General features: G+C 37.8%; 7 protein-coding genes across 7 annotated transcripts; 1 reads left to right on the forward strand and 6 right to left on the reverse strand.

Annotated features, from left to right (window-relative positions):
* Positions 1–7: 7 nt before the first annotated feature.
* L201_002006 (uncharacterized protein) lies at positions 8–2,313 on the reverse strand (the record flags this gene model as incomplete). Its single annotated transcript, XM_066217786.1, has 9 exons — positions 8–121; positions 188–321; positions 415–802; positions 894–1,124; positions 1,210–1,450; positions 1,536–1,621; positions 1,690–1,827; positions 1,888–2,012; positions 2,079–2,313. 9 exons carry the CDS (start codon positions 2,311–2,313, stop codon positions 8–10), a joined length of 1,692 nt encoding a protein of 563 aa, XP_066073883.1.
* A 927-nt stretch (positions 2,314–3,240) lies between these two features.
* On the reverse strand, positions 3,241–5,907 carry L201_002007 (uncharacterized protein; the record flags this gene model as incomplete). The annotated part of the gene is made up of 18 exons (XM_066217787.1): positions 3,241–3,388; positions 3,508–3,546; positions 3,616–3,647; positions 3,715–3,835; positions 3,907–3,916; positions 3,981–4,084; positions 4,146–4,157; positions 4,232–4,290; positions 4,358–4,378; positions 4,451–4,495; positions 4,602–4,766; positions 4,869–4,969; positions 5,048–5,061; positions 5,165–5,178; positions 5,236–5,280; positions 5,380–5,541; positions 5,618–5,760; positions 5,853–5,907. 18 exons carry the CDS (start codon positions 5,905–5,907, stop codon positions 3,241–3,243), a joined length of 1,290 nt encoding a protein of 429 aa, XP_066073884.1.
* Positions 5,908–7,052: 1,145 nt separating this feature from the next.
* On the reverse strand, positions 7,053–8,468 carry L201_002008 (carbamoyl-phosphate synthase, small subunit; the record flags this gene model as incomplete). The annotated part of the gene is made up of 2 exons (XM_066217788.1): positions 7,053–8,167; positions 8,222–8,468. 2 exons carry the CDS (start codon positions 8,466–8,468, stop codon positions 7,053–7,055), a joined length of 1,362 nt encoding a protein of 453 aa, XP_066073885.1.
* Positions 8,469–9,544: 1,076 nt separating this feature from the next.
* On the reverse strand, positions 9,545–11,841 carry L201_002009 (uncharacterized protein; the record flags this gene model as incomplete). Its single annotated transcript, XM_066217789.1, has 8 exons — positions 9,545–9,837; positions 9,914–10,169; positions 10,268–10,494; positions 10,564–10,752; positions 10,831–10,901; positions 11,033–11,154; positions 11,433–11,570; positions 11,713–11,841. 8 exons carry the CDS (start codon positions 11,839–11,841, stop codon positions 9,545–9,547), a joined length of 1,425 nt encoding a protein of 474 aa, XP_066073886.1.
* Positions 11,842–12,950: 1,109 nt separating this feature from the next.
* L201_002010 (superoxide dismutase [Cu-Zn]) lies at positions 12,951–14,165 on the reverse strand (the record flags this gene model as incomplete). The annotated part of the gene is made up of 5 exons (XM_066217790.1): positions 12,951–13,099; positions 13,249–13,296; positions 13,385–13,538; positions 13,671–13,763; positions 14,157–14,165. The coding sequence occupies 5 exons, from the start codon at positions 14,163–14,165 to the stop codon at positions 12,951–12,953; spliced, it is 453 nt and encodes a 150-aa protein (XP_066073887.1).
* A 771-nt stretch (positions 14,166–14,936) lies between these two features.
* On the reverse strand, positions 14,937–16,580 carry L201_002011 (uncharacterized protein; the record flags this gene model as incomplete). Its single annotated transcript, XM_066217791.1, has 3 exons — positions 14,937–15,243; positions 15,375–15,602; positions 15,673–16,580. 3 exons carry the CDS (start codon positions 16,578–16,580, stop codon positions 14,937–14,939), a joined length of 1,443 nt encoding a protein of 480 aa, XP_066073888.1.
* A 571-nt stretch (positions 16,581–17,151) lies between these two features.
* On the forward strand, positions 17,152–18,619 carry L201_002012 (uncharacterized protein; the record flags this gene model as incomplete). Its single annotated transcript, XM_066217792.1, has 3 exons — positions 17,152–18,004; positions 18,088–18,164; positions 18,236–18,619. 3 exons carry the CDS (start codon positions 17,152–17,154, stop codon positions 18,617–18,619), a joined length of 1,314 nt encoding a protein of 437 aa, XP_066073889.1.
* Positions 18,620–18,698: the final 79 nt, after the last annotated feature.

The raw sequence follows: 18,698 nt of genomic DNA on the forward strand, positions 1-18,698 counted from the left end.
CATATATTTAGAAGATCCAATCAAGAGTTTTACCCCACCAAGTTGTAGGAGGATGATCTTCGGGAGCAGTTGAAGGATCAAATCTACCTGACCAAAGATCGATTTCTGATGCTTTTCGGAACTAAGGGAATGATATACACTCGATTTAGCAAATGAAGTTATGCAACATATATTTGTTTCGACTCACACTTGTTTTCTTGAAGATTTTCCATAATACGAATGGTACGATATAAATTGGAATACCAATATAATTTGCGATGAAATCTGAGGTATTCCAATTTCCTTTTAAGAAAACACTAAAACCTGATATAAGGGTAATGACTAAGAAAAAAACCAGATCAATAAGTTAGTTACATATCTTCGACATATATGATAGGACAAATCAGGAAGAAAAAGAATAGACTCTGAACTTACCTAAAGAACCGATAGCAGCGAACCAAGCGGCATAAGGTTGAAATCTACCTTTATAAGGTAAAGAATTTCTATCTATATTTTGAACTTTACATGCTTTATAAAATCTTAAATAACAAATTGATAAAGTCATCCAAGCTAATAAACCTGCTACAGTTGATAAAGTTAAAATCCAAGTAAAAGCTTGTGAAGCACCACCTGAACCTAAAGATAAATATGCTAAAGGTCCAAATAAAAAACTTGCTATTACAGCATAATAAGGTACACCATATTTATTTGTTTTTTTGAAAATTGAAGGTAATTGTTTATCTATTGCCATAGCTACAATAATTCTTGCTCCGATATAACAATATGAATTTCCTGCTGACCATGCTGAAACTAAAATACAAGCCTATCCAAACAAACACATTTTCAAATTAAAAATAGAATCAGCTTTTTTTTTTTCAGTTTTAAAGAGATATAATCTTAGTGGTATAACTCACATTTACAATAGAATCTAACGCAGGAATTCCAGCTCTTTTAATACCTAATACCCATGGTGATGAGTTTGCATTACCTGAACCTGATGCTAAAGCTGGATCATTATAAGGTACAATCATACCAATTAATAAAGCACCAACGATATAGAAAATAGCAATTCTATAAGTAACTCTTTTAGTTGCTTTTGGTAAATATTTATGAGGATTTATTGTTTCACCAGCTGCAATTACGACCTATAGAGATGATAATTCGAGATTAGCCATTTCCTTACTTTCTTTGAGTAAGAACGTTGAATAGTCGGTTCCGTAAAAAACATACAGTTTCAACACCAATAAAAGAGAAAGAAGCATTAACTAAAGCAGCTAAAAAACCTAAGAAATGACCTGTTGATCCTGTTATACCATTATAATTTGTAAATGCACCTGGATCTTTCCAATATCTAAATCCGATTCTATCATGATTTGGTGCACCACCTAAAGTAATTACAAGTGATACAAGTACTAAACCAATAAAACAAATGACTTTGATTGATGCTGTTACAACTTCACTTTCGCCAAAGCTTTTTTAGGTGGAAAACAAGAATAAGCGACTTCTTCTTCTTCTTCTGTTAAAGGCATGATTTATACGTTTTTGATCAAACTTACAATCTAACACTCATAATATTAATAGCGAAAATCAATACTAAGGATACTGTAATTACAACAGCTGGTGTGATGTCTGTCCAGTATGACTACAATGTATGTATTTTGTTATTAGCCACAGTGGTGAATTCCATTCAGAAGTGGTTGTATTACTTACCACTACAATAGCTGCCGCCGAAACTTCACTAGCAATTGCGATAGTATAACAATATCCATAAGAAATAGCGAGAGTGAATCCAACTGCAGGATCTATGAATCTAGTAGCGTAATGAGGGAAAGTACCAGCTTGTGGGATCTATAGATAGTGAATAGTCAGTAATTGTAAGTCTGTCTGGGAAATAGACTATGGACTTACGAGAGTAGCAATTTCACCTAAACTTTCCATTACAGCCCAAATAATAGCACCGACGAAAAGGAAAGCTAAGAACAAACCTGCTGGACCAGCTTTGGCCATAGCAGCTCCAGTACCAATGAATAAACCTATCAAGAAAAGAAACCGCATGATATAAGTTTCCAAAATCGAGAGCCAACGAAACACAATCTTACCTGTACCGATACCACCACCTAAACCAATAAAAGTTACATGTCTACGATTTAATTTTCGTTTAGTTGATCCTACACCTGAACCAAATACTTCTTCTGCTTTGATATTTGGTTGTTCGACATCTCCATATCCATATCCATTCGAACCTTGATCACCATAAGATAAATTTTGTTGATATCCATCTCTAAGATTAAATTTCTCCTTTGTATTACTTGAAGAGTAAACCGTATCACTCATCGTACTTATTGTTTTTTTTTCCCTTTCCTTTTCCAATCGATTGCTCAAATCTAGGCTATTGTAATTCAACTGTTAAGTATACTCAAGTGGTCTTAGATGATTAGTGATGTATATCACTCAACAAAAATTAAGGAAGTGAAAACAGTTTTATGAAAGACCATGGCATCATTTTAATCATATTAATTAATTATCGTCATTTTGTTATCATCCAAATAACAATGAATTTTCGAAAAATGAATTTTACGGTGGGTTCATGAAATACGATGATCACGCCATAAAAATTAAAAAATGGGAAATAACAAAAAAAATTATTAATCGGAAGTAGTAGATCTTTTAAGCATAATCGAATAAAATACATCGTTACAGTAGTAGACAGCTGTTATATGGGCAAAAGACATTCAAAAAATGACTTAAGAGGATGAAAAATGGGGGACTTTTTGTTTTAGTCTCAAAATAGTAAGGTAGGTTCAACGGGTTTGAGCCCGACGCAACTGAAAGAAAAAGAAACCAGCAGAAAATCAGGGTAATATTGAGCGAGTTCTCAGTACGGAACCACGAAGCGAGAATTAGAATTTCAGATCTTCTTCTTACTAGATCTGATCTTGCAAAGACCACAAAATATACGCATGTACAGTGCATCATCGTCCATTCGACATATTACACCTTCAGGTAAAACGTCAGATCACGCCAGATAAGATACTAGCATGTGATGTATTGATCTCCAAATGAATGATAAGATATCATTGATACATGAAAAAATACTTGTGGAGCCGTATTCTGATACCGAAGAAAACGGATCTCCTCATACACAGTTCACCTAGATAGCCTCGAAACCAAATTATTCAGATGTGTGTCTCAAGGACCCGCAGTACAGTCGAGTGTCATATACCGTATTTCTTATGCATCCTGCCGCAAATATTTAGAACATCAAACATCACCTTCGATATTCCGTATCAAGCTCGAGCCTTCTTCACCCAGACTGCCATAGTTCTGATGCGATAATGATCTGCCAAACGATATTGACGCTCTTTGTCTAGCCAAATGACCTTCGTATATCTTTTTCAACCCTTTTGTCCTAAGGTACGAGTCAAGCAAAAGCAATCATCGAGTTGGTCATGGTCAGCTTTTCATACTATTTGTCTGCTAGTGACTTTATTACCAACAAGTATGAAAACGCTTGAAGGTCAGACTTACTTTTTCGATTTGTGCGTCGATCTGATTACCGGTACTCGACTGAAGTAACGGCCAAACATGTCAGTCAGTATCCATGACTATATACTATCCATGATAGCTTAACCTTACCTATGCGTATCTACGAATACATCGGTTTCGTCCTATAGACGAAAAGTCAGGATACATCTGAAAAAGATCAATAGTAACTTCTGGGATTGAAAACCTTACGATTATTTCTTTCCCTATCAATTCTTCCACTACATCTTCCAATGTGACTAACCCTACTACTTTGCCATTTTCACCAGGAGATTCGGTTATAAGTAACATATGACTACGTCCAGTTTGAAAGCTAAACACATAAACTCCGTCAATCAGCAATGTCTATACAGAGCAGCAACAAGCGGGATACTTAAAACGTACTAAGCCATTGCTAAATGAAACCGGTATATTAGCATCATCCGACCATCTAACAGCATTGGACAATTGTAACTTACCCTCGAGTAACGGTAAATCAGGTGAACATTGCGGCAAAACCTGAGCTATCAATCTGGAAGCTGGCAATAGATCCGTTGGATCGTAAGACACCAACGCCCGTAGTCTGGGTAAAAATGATGTCGGTTTAGCATTTACTAGTTTGTCAACACAAGAACAATGCTCACGTCATACATCCACTATATAATATTCATCGTTAGCCTTAATCTCTACGTTGACAGAATATCACGAGATCCACAAATCTCCCACTTACCAGAATGTTGAGTTGCGATTATCATAAACCGGTATACGACTGTATCCTTTTCGCAGTATCTAGAATTATGACAGATGATCAGGAGGTGAATTACATCAATACAGTCCTCGTCTGCGGCAGACCTACCTCAGATACAAGTTCACCATCCTAAAGTGTGTTGATTTGCATCAGCGAGATGAACAAGTACCGAGAGTAGAAGGAAGATTCTTGAAGACTCACGACAATTTTTTCTGAAGACAAAGTATACATATCTTCTTTAGCAGTCTACAACAAACAGTTCAGCTCAACCCGTAAGCGACATAGGGAGGTATAGTATCCTTTAGATTGTTGAAGACTAAGGCTGGAAATGATTAATGTTGTCGGAACTTACCATAACATCTGAAACTTTCTTATTTGAGAATTCTAATACACTGCCTAACAACCCTAACTCATCTTCATTCAATTTATCTTCAACTCCTAAACTAACAAAAGTTTTCAATTCTGCTTTACGATATGTTACTGGATCTGAATGTGCACCTAGAATGAAATCTAGTATCTGTAGGTTTTAAATGCAATAACATCAATAACATATTCAGCTATATCACTGGCTAAGAGGAGGTTGAGAGGTTTCAGAATGGGGTTTTCCAACTGGACTTACCATACCCATTGGTTTAGCTATTGGATACATCAAAACGATCAAAACTTTGATTAATGGTGCGAAAGATGATCCAATTGCTAAGCCGTATCTGTCACATATTGCTAGACACAAGTTTCAGCGAGAATCAGCTATCTAGTTCACGAATGGGGATTTTTTATGCGGTAGCTGATTTAACTTACATTGCGGTAAAATCCTAAATTTGACAATTACCAGATTGTCATTATTTGTTCTTCACAGCTGCTTCATGTCGCCCATCTTATGAGACCCTTTAATAATTTGAAATATTGCTAACTTACTCTCCAAATATTAACTAATCATGATCAGAATTAGCTTTTGTCCTTATTTGTCTTGGTCAAGTAGTACTTACAATTAATAGAGTAGACGCTAATACAGCTATCAACCCACCGCCAACCTAACAAACTGAACTGATCAGTACCAGTACATATTGGCCGAAATAGTCATCTGGTGGTGTGAAGCTGTCTATAGTAAAAAAAGAGGACATATCACTTACGATAGAGTCCAAAAAGATAGGTAAAGAAGTATTGATCAAGGTATTACCTAATAATAATACAACTAACATTGTATGTTTACCTTTTCCAATTAATTTTAATACTCTTGGAGCTTGTTTACGTTCTTCCGGTGTACCAGATATAGCTATTACTTGTAGATTTACCTTTTCAAGACAATATTATATGATCAAATTTAGTGATATATTTTTCATTATTCTCAATCTGAAATACACAACTTACAGTATCTAAACCCATTAAACCTAAAGTTAATCCTGAAAATACACCACCTAATAAAACTAAACATATTATAATAAATATATACCATAAAAATAATGTCGAATCTGGATCTACGTGTACATGTGGTTCAGTTTGTACTGGTGGATCTATTATATGAAGTTAAAAAATTTTGAATCATTTTATCGACGAGTTCCATCTCATCAGATAACAAGTTAAAGGAGGAGAGTTATTAACTAACGAATTTGAGTCAAATTTCTGTGGATCCTATTGACTATGAAAGTTGGAGATACCATCTTGTTTCTTTTTGATACCTCCATCCACAAAACCCCAAGTATGTTCCTGGTGATTTGCTCAGAATCTTTGTGCCTCTGAATCTGTGTGAGGTTGATGATTTGTCTTAGTATTAACGACAAGACCTATCTTAGCTCCCTCCTTTCTTGAGAGATATGATATCCATATATCAGTTAATCCTGGTAGGGCTTCTGTTGTAAATGTATATACAAGGTCAAGTTTTGATAACCCCACTTCTGATTCGGTTCCAATCACTCTATCTTGAGAATGAGAGTCTTCAGACCTTAGTGAGATTGAATACGCTGAGATATTTGTGTATTGACCTGTATTATGTATGTATGTATAGACTAAGTCAATCAAAGTCACAATGTTAGCAATGGAAAAACTAGATGATAGTTTGTACTTCGACTTTTTTACATTAATCAATGATAGGATAAACTGATGATGATTCAATTTTAGTTATCCATATGTTTTTATGCATGTTCCTGAGATTGGGCTTTTCAATATTTAACAGATCTTGACGATTATTGACAATTGACAATTGACAATTGAAAATGAAAGATTACTGAATCAATTTGAATGTGAAAAGTATGATTGGAGGTAGATCTGAATTATCTATAAACGTTTCTGCCTGTGTGATCGATACATTGATCGTACAAACAGGAACGTGCGTAAATATGTTACAAACAAAGTCTCGGTTAACCCCGATAAGCAGTAAAAAACTATCATACAGTTCTCTGATGAAATCCATGTTACCATATACATATCAATTTCACTTTAAGGCCCACCAGTACCATCCGATTCTCAAGATATAGCTCTACTGATACGAGGATCGACGAAGAAATTGAGGGAGTCACTCTTAAGATTTTCGAGAAAAGATAACACCCATTTTATCCCTTCTTCCCGGTCCAATTGTAAACACCACTCATGAATGGTTGATTCAGGTTGATTCAGGTTGATTCAGGTTGATGCAGCTTTTATGGTTGCTAGCTGCGTATCAAGGTTACTATGGGACAATGTAATTGACATAATATGCATGAAAAAGAAAAAAACCGTATCAAATTGCCTGGATGTATATGTACAGATAAACTACTAAGACCCGTATATACACATTTCAAATGGCTAACAACATAATTTGTGTGGCAGCTTAGATAGAAGCACTAACCTCAGCAGCTACTTTAGCATCTGACCCAGATAATTTAACTTCATTAGGAATCATTTTTGATCCACCTGATTTACCGTATTGACATTCATTTACGAAATCAGTGAACATTTCAATTGTATCTAAAGGTCCACCAGCAGATTCAGGATGGAATTGTACACCCCAAATTCTTTTACCACTTTCTGGAGTTGATATGATACCTTCGACTGAAGAATCGTTACAGTTGATGAAGAATGGTGCCCAACCTTCAGGGAAATCTTCAGTTAACTTCAAAGCGTATTGATGGTTTTGAGAAGTAACATAAACTCTACCAGCATTAATACTACCTGAAGTAGCTAAAGCTAAAACGGGTTGATTGTGACCTCTGTTTCCAAAAGTCATTCTGTATGCTTCCATACCTGCAGCTAAACCTAAAATTTGATGACCCATACAAATACCGAAAATTGGTTTGTTCCAGGTATCAATAACGTTCTTGACTCTATAAGCGGTTTCCATGATATGTTTTGGATCACCTGGACCGTTAGATAAGAATAAACCATCATATTGATCTTGAACTTGTTGGAAATCGAAATTCCATGGTAAGACTGTAACAACAGCATCTCTTTTGACTAAAGATCTGGTTATATTGGCTTTCACACCGAAATCTAATAAAGCTATTTTTGGTCCTTTACCATTAGGATTCAACACGTATGGTTCTTTTGTTGAAGCTTGTGCGACTAAGTTTTCTTTTGATGGATCCCAAAATTCACTAGCAGATGGTGCAGGTTTTAAAGCTTCATCACCAACAGCTAATCTACCTAATGTTGTACCTTGATCTCTAAGTAATGATGTGATAGCTCGTGTATCTACACCAGTTATACCAGGTACATCATATCTTGCACACCATTCATGAATGGATTCAATAGCTTGATAATGAGAATATTTAAGTGCAACATCTGAAACCACTACACCAGCACATTGTACTTTTTCTGATTCAAGGAAAGGGATTCCAGGAAGACCAGGTGCAGAAGTATTTGATGGTACACCGTAATTACCAATCATAGGTGAGGTGAAAACAAGGATTTGACCAAGGTAAGAAGGATCGGTCATTGAATCGGTATCTGTGTTTTTGTTGTATCAGCCATGTTTCGCGCGGTTTTTGAGTCTAAACTTACATGATGTGATTGAAGTACTGAAGACAGTTTCACCAAATTTAGAATTTTCACTACCGAAATGTTGACCATTATAAGTTTGACCTGATTTTAAATGTAATGCAGCAGGTTTTTTAGGTGGTAAAACATGTTGTAATAGATTGGTATTTACTGGTGTAGCTAAACTTCTTTTAGGTAATGATAATGAAGTTTTTGTTTTAAGAGCTGAAGAAGTTGCTCGTAAGTTGAGTGATCGAGCGATATTTGACATTTTTGTTTGAATAATAGTGTATTTGTTTGTATATGTCAAAAAAGGTATTGAAAAGTGAAAAAAAGTTATATGTCCCAAAATTCAGATAAGGGAAAATTAAAGATTTAAAAGGGTGAAAACTTGATCAGAAAGGTAACTAGGTATAATGTACTAATGTCAGCTTGTTGATGTATTTTGAAGGTTTTATAATATGGCTGACTAATTGGAAGGTTGATGTTGATAGAAGGAGGACCAGAGCTCAAGATTCAAGAAAAAAACACTTACTCGTCAGAAACTCTTTCAGTCCACAGCATCCGTCTCAGCGTGTTGAAGTGAAGATTGATTTATAGCAATTTGATAATGTATATATGATTATCTTCTCTTGGATGAGTAAGATAGTGTTACGTTTTTGTGTTCTTGATGAAGAAAAGTTTGTATTTTATAGATGATTGGCATGTGATAGAAGAAAAGAAAAAGAAAGAATAAAAGATTAACTGCTGAAAGATAAGGAATAAGATTTTTTTGGTTGTGTATGGTGGTATAGTATGGTGAAGTGAGCTTTGTAGTCGTTTAGGGATTTGACTCAAACTCAGAATCAAATGAAATTATGAAATTCATTGTTATATTTCGGATTTTCGATCCCTGAAAAAGTTGATTGAAATCGCCCCCCTTCAGAAGCACTACAGTACTAGTACTATTAATTATATTACATAATCTTAACATGTCTTATCAAATAATACCGTGGCAATATCCTGATAGGTTGCAGCAAGTTTACCGAGCATATTTCTTCAAGTAAAGATAAGGTTGTCCCGAATCTTCAATCAAGTATATAAGCATAATCAATCTTAGGAAGAACAATTGTGTAAGGTCGAACAGTTGAGAGGGTCGTATAACGAGATGTATGCATTTGTCATGTAATGCCAGAAATATCTACATGCAAAACCTTGTATCAACGACTCGGATCAGAGTCTCGTTTTCATCACTACAAATGAACAACATCATTCACTATAACACCCATGCAAAGTAAAAACCATCCTCAGATCTCTCATCAACCCAGTTCATGGGCTCATCGTGATATATCTTGTAAAACGACACATTTACTCTTGTTCAACAACATCAGCTAAAGTACCACCTGATCTAACTTTACCCCAACCAATTAATCTCCAATGTTTATCAATTCTTCTTGATAAAGCAATTTTTTCACCTTTTTCTGTACATGCAGGTGTTGTTAATGCTATTGTAACATCACCACCTTTGACTGAAACTATTCTACCACCAGTTTGTGATGCACCAATATTAACAAATAATGTTTCTCCAGCAACTAATTTTGATACTTTAGCTTTTTTACTATCATCTGTTTTTACACCTAATAATCTTCTTAAAAGGAAGACTAGAACACGTAATGAAGAATAATTAGCCAAAGTTGCTTTGATAACATGTAGATGTTATAAAATACCATGACTCACCTTCAGCTTTGATTTCAGTATAAATCGATGGACCTTTACCAACTGAACTCATGACCATACCCAACAATCTATCGGCTCTACATAATGCTGGATCTACTAATGTTCCAACACCAATTAAACCACCAGGTACGGCAAATTGTAAGTGGTTTTGTTCAGCATGTAATGAAATGATTCTTGATCTCAATGGTCGACATGTACAAACACCATTTTGGTCTCTCGTAATCAATCCTGGTCGGATTTCCACTTCTTGGCCGACCTAAGAGATGATACACTATCAGCTTCAAGCTAGATATAGAAATAAAGGCTGTGCGTGTCTTGTTATGATAGAGCGTGATAGCAGTTTGGTCCACTCACCTTGAATACACCCTGTAAGATAGAACCACCAGCAACACCACCTTTCAATTCATCTACACTAGCACCAGGTTTGTTGACATCGAATGAACGAATGACAACCATTCGTGGATCGGCAGTGAAATCGTAATTTGGTGGAGCGATGTTAGTGATTGCTTGTACCACAGCATCTACGTTGAACTTCAACTGAGCGGATACAGGGATGATAGGGGCAAGTCGGGCAGTTGTACCTATTATTTCAAAAATGCTTCAGCTTATGACCCCAGGCACAAATGCAGCTAAACGGGAAGCTGACATACCTTCAACGAATTTCTTGATACTTTCACAATGTTCCATAGCTTCACTTTCTCTCACTAAATCCATCTTGTTTTGTAAAATGACAATGTTTTTAGGATCTACACCAATAATTTCTAAAGCTGCTAAATGTTCACCTGTTTGTGGTTGAGGACATGATTCATTACCGGCAATAAGTAAGAGAGCACCGTTCACTATGAAACACAGCATAGTTGTCAGTATATGGCTATCGGAGGCACTATACGATCTCTCTTAAGGATCATATCACTTACTAACAGCAGCACCTGTCAACATAGTAGCCATCAAAATATCGTGACCTGGACAATCTACGAATGATACGTGTCTAAAAAGAAGTGAAGCGTCAGTAAATGCATGAAACTGAAACTTATCCTATTTGACTGATACAATCCTACAACTAGCTTCAAGCAGGTTGTAACCAAGATTTAAATACTAGTATCGAGAGATCCAGCTTACCTCAACAGTTGCATACGTCCCTCACATCCTTGTCTTTCACATTTTGGGTTGTTTTCTTTACTGGAAGGGTAGGATTTGTAGCATGATGGTGGAGGACAGTTTGGGTTTTGACATTTATAGATCTATCGATAATAGCGTGGATTAGCTAATATCCCAACATTTGCTTGAGCTTCGTCTGTTCCTTCCATCTTTCCTTCTGTCTTTCTTTCCTTTCCTTCTTTCCTTCCAACTTCTATCAGTAGTAATCTAAGGTTTATCGCCACCTAAATTCGACTGGACACCCTTGATTATATATTTCTGAGAATGAATCGATAATTCCAAACTTTCTTTGAAGGCCATTCATAATATTCTTTCCTACTGCCTCGCCACCGATTATGCATAGATACATCAAAAAACTCACCTTTGCGTTAGCGTAACCTAATTTGATAGTAATATTTCTCTCTAACTCATTTTTAAATCTAACGGTTTGTACACCTGAAATAGCTCTAACTGTTGATGATTTACCGTGTGCTACATGACCAATTGTACCGATGTTGATCTAAATCGTTGGATAGAAAAACCATTAGCAAACATTCTACTGTCTATTCTGAGCTATGTTGGCTCTATTAACCTATTCTAAAATAGTCCTTTGTTGCCATCCCGGTCAAGTGAATCTAGACCTATAGAAGAAGAGCACTTACAGTAGCTTGTTTTGAGATAACTTCAGGTGATAAAGCAGTTAATTTAGTTACATCTACTTGAACTTCTTCTAAAGGTCCTGAAGGACCTGAAGCTGCAGCTGCAGCTGGATCGTTGATTGAATCTGACATATTGAATGTGCCAGTGACTAAATGTTTCTTTGACTCTTTGTATATAGTTGAAGAAGTATTCTTTTTTTTTCACTTCTTCTCTTGACAAAAGTTGATCTATGATCTAGATGTGATTGTTGGGCTTTTGTGTAGTTGATATTTTCTCAATGAAGATAATCCTATATGCCCTTTTGATTAATATGATATGATATGAGAGAGATGTTAAATGATAAATTCCTTTTGTTCAAACCTTTCCTTGTGCTTTGAATTCGACTTTGACGAAATCTATTAAGATATCTCACTCGCGAGTCATACATTCATATTTCATTGTCAACCATGCGACTCTTTCAAGTCAAAAAATGCCACACTTCAGGTATATGATCGGTGATATACGGTAATTCGTCTACAATCACGCTTGGATACCTCCACCGTATTGTCTGTCGTTTGGGAATTTTGTATAAATACAGTTTTAATACTTGTAGACTGTTGATGTCTTTCTTCTTCATCCTTCTGTCATAAAGAAATGATGATACAACCTCGGCAGCAAAGATATGAAACCTCGCTCCTTCTATCCCAAAGAGGTTAGAAGTTTCAGATGCGATGGGATCAGGATATCTGTCGTTCGGCAGCCAAATTACCTTGTTATCAAAGGGACGGCTATAATTTATTCGGTCTGACTCCTTATCGAATAGAAGGATTTGTAGATAGCTGTAGTTCCAGTATATAACAATTGATTATAATCACACTTGGGAATGGATGGACAGTATCAATTACCTAGGAGGATAGGAATAGTTTTATACAAAAACGGTTAAATTAGAAGCCTTTCTTTAGTAAATTATCAATCTATCGATACCTTCAGTAGATGTGCATCTATATCTATGCAGCTTGTCTATAACATTTCTCTTTCCGGTTCTGCTCAATTGCCCAAATGACTACGGCAACATGTTGCATTTCGATTTTTATAAATTCGTTACTTCATCGCACTTCATCAACCCCATTTCCTGACAGCTCCCATCAACCCTATGTCATCAACTATTTTGCAAAAGACCCTTAAGCAGCGATACCACTAAGAGGTGAGGAGCATATCATCAGCTATGAGCACAACATGGGAGCCATATGTATAGCTAAACTCACATGACACCACAAGCGGCTCGGCCACCAGCGTTACCAGTTTTGAGGGAATCAGCGTGACCACCTTTACCGAAATCATCGGTACCTTCGTGTACAACGACGGTTCGACCGATGATTGAGTATGGGCCGAAGAGAGAGATGGATTTGTCTGTTTAGTAGAAGGACGGATAAGAGGAAGCGGCGCGATACGTGATTGTGTGGAATGATTGTTGATGAGAGGAAGGACAGATTTGGAATTTATATGATTAGCTTCAACGATCATGGGTACTTGAGAGCAGCATCTTTACGAAAACTTACCAGAGATTGAGACGGCAGCGGTACCTGAGCCATCGGTCTTGACGTTACCTGTAGTGATTCAATGTTATTAGCAATGTGAATCAAATACATAGCGGCAATGGAAAAGATCTGGAGGGCAAGGGTGAAAACTACTCACCTAAATCACCAACGTGTCTTTCTTCAGCATCTGGACCACCGTGGTTTTTATTGTGAGGGTTGAAGTGAGGACCAGCTGAAGTACAACCGTTTGAGTTGTCTCCGAATTCGTGAACGTGGAAACCTCTTTCAGCGTTTGGTGAAAGGTTTTTGATCTGTAATCGGTATTGTGTTAGTACTGATTTGATCGTTTTGGTAATCGAACACCTTATATGGTGAGAAACATGAAGACCTTATTAAAGATCATGTGGGATATCAAGGTAGGAAAGAAAGAAAGAAACACTTACGTCACCTGAAACGGTTACTGGAGCACCTTCTTTTTCTTGGGTGAAGGTAATAACACCTGAGACTGAAGAGTCACCTTTGAGAACAGCGATAGCCTGTGTGGTTGATCATCACGTTGGAGTAGATGAGGTGAAAACATCATTTGAGGCAAGCCAATATCGCAAGAGGGAAAGTGAAAACAGACGAAGTTGAATAAGGAAGAGTCGTGTTGATCAAGCAGTCACATCGAGTAATGTATGTATAGATGGCAATTTGATGTGGTTGATCGTCGACATCACGTGAGATTTAGCAGCAGCAATGTGTGGAGAGGAGGGACGTTGATTTATATGTCAATATGTGAGATTGGAGACCCGAGAGGTAATGAAGGAAGAAATGAGAACCGAAGAGATCGTCAGTCAAGTTATCTTATCTTTCTTTTCGGTAGTCTATTTTTTACGCAATTGACAAATAGCATATGAGGGAGATTCAAGTAAGATTTAGTTACGTACCTTGACCATTTTGTATAAAGTTTGATAGTTTATTTATTTATCTGTTTGTGTGAGATTTAAATGATTTTTGGTATTTTTTTGAGGCAATAAAGAAGGATGATCGAGTAACGTTGAGGCCTTTTTGGATGGTGGTGGGAAGGAATGTACCTTTGGTACGGTGGTGGAATGGGAATATATGACGTGCTGATGGGATGTATGAAAGGCGCTTGTATCCGACATATGATGCTGACTGAGCCAATTATCAATGGGATTACCTAAACATGGGGCATAGGATTCGGCCGAGAATCCGAATTCCCGGATTTTGTGGCGATCCCATCAAAAGGTGAACAGCATAGACTGAAGTCGATACCGATTGCGCCAGTTATAAATTCGGAAATCTATGCTGTTCATATTCCTTCGCATATGGTCTTGATGCTACCTGAAAGAACAGGATAAATCCTTGGCCCAATCGTTTACCGCACCAGATCTATGATGGTCACAAGTATCTACAGTCCTGTACGGGGGCACCAAAGTGGCATTCTCACCGATATTTCGGGATGAAATCACACAAAATATCATACGAGACTTCATTGCGAATGGCATAGGTACACAGAAGCACGCTGTGCCCATAAAGGCTATCTATGCCTTTCTCAATTTAACAAAAAAACCTCAACGATTCATACATAATACACAATCTTATTAACTAGCGTGCTTTCCGACACAGGATGATGATACAAGGAACCTATTGATTTTATGCATAGATGCAAATCTTTCACAAATACAATATTACATATTCTTTATTCACCATGGATGAAAATATTCTTCTTCTTCTTCTCCTTGCTCTTTTTCATCTTTCGCATCCTTTTCCCAATCTGATTGTGGTATATCTTTGATTTTTCTTTTTTTATTCATCTCTCGTTCTTCTTCTTCCTGTAATCTTTGTTTTTCTTCTCTTTCCCTTCTTTTGATACCCCAAGGATCCTCTCTCAATTCTCTGTTATACTCTATAACCCAATCTGGAAGCGGTGTATTTTCACCTTCTATAAGCTCTTGTCTAAATTTATCGGGATCTTCCAATTGTGCATAATAAGAACTTGGTATATCCACGCTGCAATATCAATTCATAGGTACATACAGTAAGCCCGTGACTTTGACTAGGTCAAACAGTATTGTGAGGATTTGAAATGATCTAGATCTACATGTTCATGAATGAGATGGCCGATGTCAAGCTGCACTCACACTGAAAATGTACCCGTTTGTTCGAGTCCAAGTCTTCTCCTGACCAATACAGCTTCTCCAAACACACGATCAACCTCTGTATCTATAGTCAGATCTCGGCGTAGTGATCTACGAAAGCTGATCAAACGAATTCGCTCATCTTTGTCGATCAATATATGTCGACTACAAATGTCTCCGTGCTGTATTCCGAGCAGGTGGAGACGTTCATAAGCCGAGTATAGTTTGTCCCTTTAAATCTTGTATTAGCACGACTTATCGTTATATCTCATATCTAATCTATAAGTGGTTGCTCACTCACTTCCACTGGTCGTCAAACTCGACGGTCCCTGGACCTATAGGATGATCTATATATTCCAACAATATAGCAATGTGCCAACCATCTTTTTTAGTTTCGTACAAACCATGATATATCGGTACTAAATCCCCTTGCAGTTTTTCTAATGGTCCCATATAGTATTCTTCTTCCTTTAGAGCCTGTTCCTCGATTTGTTTCTGGGGGAGGTAATCATCATATTCAGGATTGTTACATGGGTATTTAGGAATATACACCAACTTTAATACTACTTTCCCATAATCTGAATGGTCGGCTAACCAGAAATCCCACAAATAACCTGGGTAGAGGTATTCAGAAACGGTAAGGGTGGATCTTGCTGATTTTGTATTATTTTGAAGAGCTAATGGAAGCGAAATCGTCTTATCAGAAACTTTCTCAGGCAATTCCCAGGGTTGGAACGGAGATTCTTCGGCTACAGACTCCACTGGAAAATCAGTGGAAGGAGGAGGTTTTGTGGTTGGTCTGAAATCAAGGGCAAGAGGCTCATCTGGCGAACGAGGCGTCTCTAAATGTCTTTTCCATATTTGCTGTAGGTACGGTTGTTGAGTACGAGTATTTGTTGCGGCAGATGCAGTCGAAGTAGCTTGGCTGCCAAGTTGAGCTAACGAAAGACGGTGAGTGAGCTGACGAGCGTGACTGATATCGCTGGCATGCATTGATTTCTGTTGAGTCTCTTTGGGAGTGTTGATAGATGTTGATAGATCTGTTCTGGCAGCCGATAGCGAAAGTCCAGGAGTCGATGGAGAACCTGCATGTGATGGGACCGGTGTCCGCAATTGAGATTCTGGGTGGCGAATAAATTCTAGTCCATGTTCTAGGGAGCTTCTACCGAGTTTGCCTATCTCCGGCTCACAATGGATGATGAAAGACATCACTTTTACTGTTCTCACTGATCATACAAGGAACTTGATGAAGACGATTACCATCTATGCTCTATAAGCGACCTCTGCTGAAATATAACGAAACTACACAAGATATGTATATCTAGCTGAAGAACACGAGACACGCTGTCCAGAATATGCACATCCACATTTCACACGTTGTGGAGGGGGCAGAGGGTACGTGCATGGTCACTATACGTATATTCTGTTTCATCTGAGGCGCGAGCGCTGCAATCGTGGCACACCGCAGCCTTCGAGCTGCAATACCATCCTTTCAGTCAACTCATTTATTGTTATCAACCCTTAATGAAATGATGGTGAGAGCTCACCTATTGTTTGCGTCCCCGTGTTACAGACTACAACACGAAATGGTTTTAGTTTGATGCATATATTTGTTCAGGTCCCTTTGATGCTAGCTTTGAATGCATGCTTGCTTCTTGAAATGTTGAACGTCAAATCGCTTGGGTGATATATACTTATGCACGTTAATATCTATGAAATCAAGTCTGATTCCATTGTCACGTATAACCTGTAATTTCCTCCAGATTCTTGCAACTCCAGAATGAGCTCCTCAGCATCTTCCATCCCGAACATCGAGTTTTACGCCAATGCTAGAGTCCTGGTCGAATTGCATATAGAAATTCCCCTTCCAGTCCTGCCGCCATCAACTCACAGATTTCCTAGCACCAGATTTCCCGACAAACATACCAAAACTATCATTTTCGCTTTGGTATCTTTAGGTACATGGGATCCTCAGGCAAGAATGAAAGATCGAATAAATGCTCCTTGTATCACAGTATCAGCCAATTTAGATGGGTCTTTCGATGTTTCTCAACCCTTACCTTTCCGAGAAGGTGTACCAATCTCTTCAACAGCCCACAAGCTGCTTTATCATACTTCGAAAAAACTGAGATCTCTTTTAGAATCAAATAGTGAAGGCAATGATATTTTCTTGCGTGGTGGTGGAGAAGAAGGGCTACAAGGGTTGATGTTTGCGGAAGAAGGTTTGATGTTGACGCTTCTGTTTGCTGTTGATAAGAATACCAACGCAAGCATATTCTTTCGATCTTTACCGCCCGCTCTGGTAAACTTAGGTTGGTATCATGGTATGACATCAAATAATCTGATTAATTCTAAGTATAGAGATTGGTTGTCGGAGAAAGCTACCGAAAATCGTGCGAAGCAAAAGGTAAAAGCAAACGATTCACTATTGGAGATGTTTAGAAAAGGTGATCTGACGTTAGGTGGCTCGATTCCTGATCATCTGTTTGGAAATCTTATGCGTGATGCTGGTATCGTAGTTGCGTTGGTGGAAGAGAAGCGCTTGCATCCTGGAGCTTTGAAAGACCTGTGGAGAATGTTAGCTTGTCATAAGAAGTTGTCAGTTTTTTTGGGTTCGGGTACGCAGCCTGAATGTGAGTCTTCCACTACAGTGCTGTATCTGCCACTTTGGGATCCTGCTAATTTCATATCGCTGTATACGTATCGTTTATCTCAGCAAAGACAACACGTGAAGGTGACGTTTGGGTTGGATCTCCAGAAGCGGGTCATTGGTATGCCAGGATCTTCCTTCAGGTGAGTTGCTATCCCCCGGTTACGGTTAAAGCGCCACCGTGAATAAAGCTGAATGCAGGAATATTTACCAGGTTTATGCGGAGTGCAACTCCATGGACTCCGGTTATTTCGTAATCACCGACCGATTCCATACTGTCTTCGGCTGTGCTGCTGATAATGGTGATATCCAGATCTTACACATCTTCTCTCATTGTCTACCACAAGATGAAGTTAAAACACCCTTGGATGAGTATTGGCTCACCAAAAAGAAGCCCGCTGGAGTCCAATCTGCACGTATAAGACCAGTAGGAGCTAGGTCTGAGTACTTCAAACTACACTCGTTCACTCCGTTCTTGGAGGCCTATATACGCATTATACAACATGCCGGTCAAAATCCAAAAAGGGGTCCCGGACATCCTCATCCAACATGTCCTGCACACGTACCGCCTCCATCAAAGAAACGTAAAGTAGATTGAGTACGTTCTCTACATACAGTTTAGTAAAGGGTCTACACGCATTATAGATGGTCAATCGAGTATCAAATTGTATATATGT

The sequence above is a fragment of the Kwoniella dendrophila genome, chromosome 2 (assembly GCF_036810415.1).
Source record: "Kwoniella dendrophila CBS 6074 chromosome 2, complete sequence".
Taxonomy (NCBI): domain Eukaryota; kingdom Fungi; phylum Basidiomycota; class Tremellomycetes; order Tremellales; family Cryptococcaceae; genus Kwoniella; species Kwoniella dendrophila.